Genomic DNA, 9043 nt, shown 5'->3' on the forward strand with positions numbered 1-9043 from the left:
AACGAGAAGGGGGTGGAAAGGCAGTCGTAGTCCCACAGCGAGTTGCTCCGGGAATATCACAATCTCTTTAGGACCGTGTTCCCAAGGAAAGATACCCGAAAGTATGAAGTAGGCGTACTCCCCAGGCAAGTTGTAATAGGTAATAAGGGATTGAAGCCCCTCAGGTGTCATAGTCGATGGACCAAACTTGTCTAATGTCCGACCTCGACGAGAGGTGGACGCCAAACTACCCGAGGCAACTCGGCCTATGGGTTTGAACTCTTCCTCGAGCTCTACCTCCAGTTCGCTAGGACCACCAGGGGATGCAACTCGGTTCGTAGAACCTACATCTGACCCACTTGAAGAACTGTCTGAGCTATCCGAGCTAGACATCGAGGAGAAAAGATGGATTACAGGAAAGTACTCACTCGGAAAAAGGCTTAAGCAGACTACGGGAACTGGAACATGAGCAAAAAACCTTGAATGCGAACTAAAAGCTTGGACGCGAGCTGAAACTCAGATGCGAGCTCAAGAAGCAAAACGCATAAGTAACAAAAGCAACTGGGGTCCCCCACTATTTATACCCGCAGAAATCAACAATCAATGGCTCAGATCAAAGCCAATTTGACGGCCCACAGTCGCGTTGACCGCACGTCTCCTAAGACCAAGATGTGATTGGCCACACGTCTCTCAGAACTGACCGCACGTCTCCTCACATTAAAGGCGGCGGCGGCACGTTTTCAAATTTGAAAAGACGCCCCCTGTCACATCTCCCAGTGGCGCACTTTCTGAATTTTGAAATAAGGTGTGCACTATCATGTCTCCCAGTAGTCCGTTTTTTGAATTTTGAAATAAGGCGCGTGCTGTCACGTCAGTCAGCATTTGCAGGAAGATCAGCACGTCTCTCGTCTTTTGGGCGCTCGAGAAACCCAAAAGAATCCTGGCAACGCACCTTGCGTTATCACTCAACTAATTCGAAGTGCGAGACAAATCCACCGCCACCTCGCGAACTCCCCGCGCCAGGGCAAGACCCTTAGCATGAGGAGTGGGGGCAATTAATGAAGGGAGATTTAGCTCGATCTCATAATCACTCAACACGTGGCGAAAGCAACAGCTCGACATAACAGCTCGCCAAGGCGCGAGCTCCGAAGGGAGGAACCAGCAGTCTGAACTCTCCGCAAGGAGCCCAAACTCCCAGTACGGATCACGAGCTCTCCCTTGGGCCCCGAGCCTTATGAGCACAAAGGGCAACAACCCGAACTGGCCTGTCCCATGGCAGTTCAGGCCCCACCTCTCTCCGAACTCAAGACTTTGCCTCGCACACCACTCCAGCACCTCGCCTAGGACACCGAACTGAACAAATCGTACCTGACACCAAAGGAGTCCGTATCCTGGGGCGGTACACCTAACTGACTTGGGATCTAACGCTTGATAGCCGCATTCCGATGGCCACCTGCCACCGTCACCTGACCCCGCCATCTCCAGTTACAGAGACGGCTCCGACAAGGAGCAGTGGCGGTTCTGTCCCAGCAGAGGGGATGACACCCGAACTGGCAGAAGCACAGAAGTAATCATACCCGACCTGATAGAAGCCTCGGAGTGAGTGCACGAGGTGGTTATAAAATGCTCCCTGCCCCCCAAGAACAAGATATGTGAACTTTGCGCCATCTGGTTTTTTATCTTGCCTTCAAGAGAATACTAACTTGAGCTTCGGAGCAATCTCACCGGGTTCCCCCCTGGAGTTACCTCATCTTCTCCGTTTTAGGTTTCCTGTAGCTCCGTTCAGAGGCAAGGCCGTTGACAGGTAGGACCGGTCGGATTACGCACCATCAGTTTACACTTGAAGGGCATTTTTGTCTTTTTGCATGCCACTTAATAGTTGGTTAACGTCGGGTACTAGATTGTCACAAAATAAAAGTTCGGATACTAGATTGTCGCATTTTAAAGTTCGGGTACTAAATTGGCACTCGACCTGAAGTACAAGTTACCTATCGGGAATTTTCGCCCCTAAAAAAATACAATCATCTGCCCCTCTAAAATAAAGGTATTTATGTGGCTTCTAGTGATAAATAAACTCCCTAAAAAGGACAACTTAGTGAAAAGGGGAATATTATGCAGCCGGATTGCCACTTATGTGGACAAAGAGAAGATGCAAATCATATCTTCACTCAATGCCACCTAGCCAAACAGGTTTGGGACCTAGTGGACTGAAAGCACAAGAAAACCAAACCATTTCTAGCTAGTGGAACAAACTTATTCGGATCCAAAGGGAACAAAAATCGAAACTCCTATTGAAAAAAAGCAAGTACCTACCGTGGGATCTTTGGAAAGACAAAACTTTCAAACCACTTGAGATAATTAAAAAGGTTCTTATTAGCCTAAGAGAGTTCAACGAAACCCAAATAAGTAGAAATGAAGGAATGAAAAATGATATCAAAATGATAAAATAGTTACCACTTCACCCTAGTGAAATCAAAATCAATTTCGAAGCCTCAAGGAGAGAGAATAGCAATTGCGCCTACATAACAGTTGTATTGCAATAAATTATCTAGAACGGCGAGACTATTTGGATAAAAAAAGAAAAAAATCCATAATAGTTGTAGAAATGGGAAATGGGAGTCTATTTAGGAGCACATAGTATGGCAAGAGAAATAAGTTATTTAGATGACTCAAAACTAACAATAGATATGCTCAAAAGTAAAGGTGTATTCGTTTTATATTAACTCTTATCTCTTAAAAGAAATCTTTTAATTTTAAGATTTCTTCTTAATTTCTATATCTTAAAGTACAATCATACAACTTTTTGTTTTTCAATAATATCCCTAAAAAAATAAATAAAATAGTATATAAGATCAAATTGAATATTTGATAATTGAACAACATTCTCTTCATTCATAAATTAGAGGAAATAAAAATTCCCTTGTAAAATGTCAAATCATAAAGGAGTGTATCAGGTTAAAATAAAGAATTAGACGTGGCCAAGTACAATCACACGCACATGAAAGGCAATAGAGTGGTGAATTGGTTATCTAACATCGAACATCAAGGAGCGTTGGACGTAGCCACGTTGCAGTTGGGGGAAGTTGGAGTCCGGATTCAGTGGGCCCCTGGGTTCACGGGGCACGTGAACCCTCCAATAGGAGGCGTGCACGTCGACTCTTTTGAATTAATCTCAATATAACCGGCGTTTGCCGTTGGAAGGAAAAAAAGGAACTTACCACCGGCAAACCTAGAGATTTATCCGATGACCAACAGACATCATCGCAGCTGGAAAACCTTTACTACGGTTTTGACGATTCCACGTTGCTCGCTTCACGGCTTCGTCAGAACCATATAAGCGGGAATTCACTAGCACCCAAAACGTTGGCCCTTCGGCAGCAGCTACTTCTTTTGAGAGGCGGCGTTAGAATGGCGATATCGCCGTCGTCTATTCCCGACACTAGCTTTCAGGGCAGTGAGTCGGGGCTTCGCCCACTTCCTCTAAGCCTGGCCGGCGCTGATTCCTCAGATTCTAGGCTCCTTGTCGATCAATCTTGGGATGATGTTGTTGATACTCCCTTTAAATCTCCAAGCCAAGTGAGACCCTTACTTGAAAAAAGAGAAAGCTGATTATTTTCTATCGTTTTCTTAATTTTTTCTTTATTTGAATCTGTAGAACAGAGAAGCTTCAGTTCAAAGGTTGTACAACGGGCTCGCCGGATCTCTATTTCGCATTGCTCAAACAGCAAACCAGCAACATTTTCACAATCCACAAGTGGGTACTCATTTGCTGAATTATTTAATGAATTTTAGTTTTTGGGGTTGTGTTAGTGCTTCCTTTTTTTTATTATTCTAGGTTGTGACGATGCCAGCACAGAATTTCAGTGCACCGGCTATGACGAGAGATCGGTGAACTAGTGAGCATGCCGCTGGTTGAATGTTTCACTGCCAGAGGTCGGTGAATTAGTGAGGACGCTGCTGGTTGAATGTTTCATCGTCGGAGGTCGGTGAATCGGTGAGGATGCTGCCGGTAACTTGTAGAGAGGAAGAAGATAACATCAGCATTTCAACATAGGGTTCCAGGTCTGCCGAAGAAGGAGAAGCCACTTACTGGAGGGTCTTTTGCTTGCTGCTGGTGGAATGTCTCACCACTGGAGGTCGATGAATTAGTAAGGATGTTGCTGGTTACCTGAAGAGAGGACGAAGATACCATCAGCATTTCAATACAGGGTTCTAGGACCATCGGAGAAGGAGAAAATGCTTACCGGAGGGTCTTTTGCTTGTCGCTGTTTGAATGTTTCACCACCGGAAGTCGGTAAATTAGTGAGGTTGCCACCGGTGAATCGGTGAATTAGTTGACATGATTTTTATTTATATGTTAAAACTTAAAATTTGTATATCTTATATAAAATAATAAACATTTAGTATAGAATAAAATATACATGTATATCTATAACATATATAATATAATGTTATAATATATTGCAGGCCGGGCTGGGCTTGAAGTGTTGGGCCTAAGTCCAGACCAAAATTTTCTGGGCTTGATGCGGGCCCAGGCTTAGTTGGGCTTGTACACGAAAGCCTGGCCCTAGGCTTGGAAATTTGCAAGCTGGACTGGGCAAAAAATGATCTACCCAAAGACACCAATACTTACCTCTTTCTCTCTATCTATCTATTTTTGCAATCGACATGGAACCTTTGCCATCTCAAATTTTTTGAAGATCCAATCACTGCCTCTCTGGAACCCACCATCTTGCAATAACAACTAAGTAAGGATTAGTTGAATGTAATAGATGTTCAATTATCAATGGGCTATAAAACCAATAATAACGCTCCACGCTTGTAATAAAACACATGGGATCCACAACCATTTATCTTATTTTTTGTTTTTTCCATTCTCTTCTTCCTTGTCGAATTCTCCACTAAACATCAAAATTTTATTTACAACTTTCTGTACTCCACTTGCATTACCAACACCCAATTCTATAATATCAATATTTGAGACCTCATCCTATCCTGCATAGATTTTAGACATCACTCCCATCCATTATTCAAGTTTTATATGTTTTGAGTCCCGACAATCTTATCATTTATTGTTTCCTTCGACATATATAGATTTGAATTGCCATTCCCTTCCACGATTTTTATTTTTTGACAATCTAAGCCTCTCCTCACTCCGTTTTGATCCTTTGTTGTTTCCTTCAACCAATACATAAACGTTGCCTACTTTTAAGTTTTTAATTATATTAGAGAGAGAGAGAGGGCAAACAATTATCCGGTTATGTTTTATTTTCAAACCCTAAACAGTAGTATACTCACCCTATGGACACCCATGACCCACTCTAATCCAACGCTTATCTCATAACCCTAATGGGGTTACTTGACTCTAATTGACCTGCATGATATATGAGTGGCTATGGGTAGATTTTAGAGTGGATTGGATAAAAAATTGTCACCCTTAAAACACAACCTAATGGGTTAAGCTTTTGGGTTAAAAGTAGTGTCAAACTCTTGTTTATAAGTTCCATTCGAGGATATTCCACCCAAACATGAATGAATCTATTTTTTAAACTGCCACATCAAGGAAAAACATTATCGAACATTTTTTCCTCATAATGCAATAGCATGTTAGTTTGTTTTAAAAAGGGAAAATCTATGATATCGGAAAGACATGGTACTAGCTTACACAAATATATACGCTTCTTTTTAACCATTAATAAAGCAAATTTTTACTATCATCATCGCCGTCGGCGTCCAAGCCTTGTTCCAACTATATGGGGGGTGATTATGTTAATCATGTTTCTTTGATTTGTTTTGTTTAACACAAAAAGACAAATCATAATACATGATCATGAGAGTTTGGCAAAAAGTTTTAGCATGACTTGCCAACTTGATGCAACCCTATTCCTTTATTTTTGGAGACGAGCTTATACTGACATAATAATTTTTATTCCAACTTTGGAAATGAAAAAACACATTTAATCAAAATATGTTTTTTTTTTAATGTGATTGTTTTAAGAACCAATTTAGGAACATGAATGTTTTTACCTTCATTTATTTTTGGAATTGCCACACCAAAGAAGAACAATAACAAAACCATGTCCTTGAATTCTGTTTTTGTTTGCAAAGGAAAAAACAGATTGGTTTTATTAAAAAAGTACTTATTTTTTGAATCATCAAAATAATGGATTTCAAAAGAAAAACTGTTTTTTAGTATACAAATTATATGATTTTGATTTTAATTGTATGCTTTAGCCCTTTATGAATTGGAGCCGGAAGTGTATTCTTCATTGTTTTGCCAATCCGTTGTGTTCGTGGTTGTTTAGGTCATCAGGGTGATTACTTTCTCAGTTTGCAAAGGTTTTTTCAAATGTATACGTTATGTATAAATAACAGAAAAGTATAGACAGACCCAATGCAGATTTTTGAATTCCAATGTAGATTTATACACATTCAAAATGTCAAATACTCATACTCTATTCACCAACGCCTACCTGTGAATTGGCATCAATTCCGAGCTGGCACCTACCCCAACAATACTTTGGGCCTAAAAATTTTGACCCTGGATTGAATCATCATTCTCCCTATAAATAATTATCTTTTTTTTTTTCATTTAAAACAACAATTCACGTTCTATACCTCCTCCTTATTTTCAAGCCAATTAGTTTTACCTTGTTTTTGAAATTGACAAGAAAAACAATTCATATTGGAGATCCCAAGCAAATAGAAGTTTTACTTCATCGGGGTGGTTACAGCTAAATGCCTAATCCAATGATATCTGTTAGGTTGGCGATTCTTTATCAAGAAAAAGTAGATGATTAAGTGTATTAATATTTAGGGTTAGTTACACGGGAAGCCCCCGGCTGGATCTCCAATTCGCGAGGGTAATGTGTTGCGAGACGTCACCCCGGAGGCAGGTACCATTGGTCAGTGATAAAGAGTCAAAAAGACCCTCTTAAATTCTTAATAGGGAAGGCATTAATTATCGAAATACCTTATTAAAATTTTCGTTTTTTTTTTTTTGCTATTTCCTCTCAAAACTTAATTGACTTAAAAATACCTTTAATCGTCACGGAGGAAGGAACAAATCTATTGAAAGATCTCCGGCAACGAAAAACCTAACTTTCTCAGCACCAAGCACCGTGGGCTCCTGGGTTGCCCCGGAAGCCCTCCTCAGTCCCTGCTCTGGTCCACTTAAGTCTGTTGCCTCCTTCTATCATACTAAACTCCTACCAGTCCCAGACTCTTGGTTCGAAACGGTAAACCACATATTCGTGATTCGCCAAGTCGTCCCTTCGCTTGTTATATTAAAAGCCAATAATAAAGAACAATTGTTGTACAAAAAAGTGAGCAGAGAGCAATCCGTTGGCCGATCCAGAACCAGTACTCCATCCTTAGCTCAGTTGTAGACATCGTGGTGGGCGATCTCCAAAGCTCGAGCTTTTTCTCTAGCTGCAACAGCATCGGCAAGGCTTCGAGGAAATTGTTAAGGCGGTGCATGACGATGGGGAAGCAACAGAGGACGCGGGCGGTTCTACATCCTACGTCATTGCATCATCATCTTACTCTGCCGGCACGCCCATGCAATTCGAGATTATTTTTACTGTTACGAGTAACAGCACCTCCCCACCTCCTCTAATAATCCCAACGTTAGTGCCGACTTCTACTCAAACCAGACTCTTAGCCACTCTCGCACCTGCAGTCTAATCAAGTAAACATTCTCCAGCTTTCTTGTTAAATGGACACCGAACGCCATCTTAGTTCACTTCATTGATAATAGTCTTGAGTGTTCCTTTTTTCTCATAAATAGGGTTCCACCATCCAAGGCAGCAACAATTGTTGAAGCAACAGTGCCACCGTTTGGGGAAGACCTATGAAGATAGCTGGAACCACTCAGAAACCTTAGAATTTGCATCAACACAGCTGTAAAATAGAGTAAGAACTGTTCCTGATTTTGGTAACGGTAGATGTGGGTGGTGATTGTGAGTGTACGGTACAATAAAATGCTGTTCTACTTTTGACGAGTTAAGTACAGAATTTTCTGTCTTCCAGTGTATATATGGAGATGAACCAATCATCATTTATCAGTTGTGGTTGTGAGAAGGTTTGTTTGTTTGTTTGCTTGGTATGGGAGAGAGAGAGAGAGAGAGAGAGAGAGAGAGAGAGAGAGAGAGAGAGGTTCCATGGGTAGCATTATGAAAGAGTGGGAGAAATAAACCACTTATGGTGGATATATGGGAATTACTCTACACTCGAATTGAGATGAAATCATGGCTCTGTATATGAGAATGACTCTGCTATTAGTTGCTGTGATGTGAAATCATGGCTTTCTATCTACAGCTGCTATTAGTTGATACCTGAGTTTGTGAGGTAGTGGATTCTAATGTGACTGTGACTGTGAAAGCATTATTGGTAATTTTTGGCTTACTTTTGTAGTCGTGTTCTTGCACCACCGCTTGCAGCGGCAACACTCCCTTATTCACTCACTCATTCTCTCTCTTCTCTCATTCTTCTCTCATTCTTCTCTACCTCTCACTCTCTTTTCTCTTTCTCCTTCCTCTCTCTCTTCTCCCATTTTTCTCTACCTCACACTTTCTTCTCTCTGTCATTCTCCTTTCTCTCTCGTCTCCCGTTTTTCTTTACTTCCCACTCTCTTCTTTCCTCCTTTCCCCTGTCTAACGGCTAAAGTTAACTGATGGAACACTAAGGAGGGGTTTTTGTCTAAGAGCCAAAGTTTAGGGGTCTTTTTTCACAATAAAAGTGTAGGGGTTTTTATCTCATATTCATAGTATAAGGGGATCGTATAATTTACCCTGATATTTATACACGTAGCACGGGGTTTCAAAATAGAAATAAAGGTCTATTTGGTTTACAATGATCCATTTCCATACTCTGTTGGAATGGAGATGAAAATTAGAATCAGTAAGAATGAGATTTCATTCCCAAGGGAGGAATAGGGAATAATCATTCCTTCATGAGAAAATACTATTCAATTATGCCCAAACAAATAGTTGAAATCAGAATAACCTATTCCAAACCCCTATTCCCATAAACCAAAAAGGGCCTAAAAAGCAGAAATATAAAA

At 41.0% G+C, this 9043-nt stretch overlaps 1 protein-coding gene across 2 annotated transcripts; it reads left to right on the plus strand.

Annotated features, from left to right (window-relative positions):
* The first annotated feature begins 3186 nt into the window (after positions 1-3186).
* On the plus strand, positions 3187-4399 carry LOC148862760 (uncharacterized). Of its 2 annotated transcripts, none has more exons than XR_016110858.1 (3): positions 3187-3555; positions 3635-3733; positions 3836-4399. XR_016110858.1 is itself a non-coding variant. In XM_088981442.1 (3 exons), exons 1-3 carry the CDS (start codon positions 3388-3390, stop codon positions 3869-3871), a joined length of 324 nt encoding a protein of 107 aa, XP_088837568.1. In that variant the 5' UTR covers positions 3249-3387; the 3' UTR covers positions 3872-4023. The 2 variants fall into 2 exon arrangements, 1 of the variants encoding a protein (XP_088837568.1); XM_088981442.1 differs by having other exon boundaries at positions 3249-3555; positions 3815-4023.
* The last annotated feature ends 4644 nt before the right edge of the window (positions 4400-9043 follow it).

Source organism: Nelumbo lutea, chromosome 3, assembly GCF_056320005.1.
Source record: "Nelumbo lutea isolate HS-2025 chromosome 3, American lotus-T2T, whole genome shotgun sequence".
Taxonomy (NCBI): domain Eukaryota; kingdom Viridiplantae; phylum Streptophyta; class Magnoliopsida; order Proteales; family Nelumbonaceae; genus Nelumbo; species Nelumbo lutea.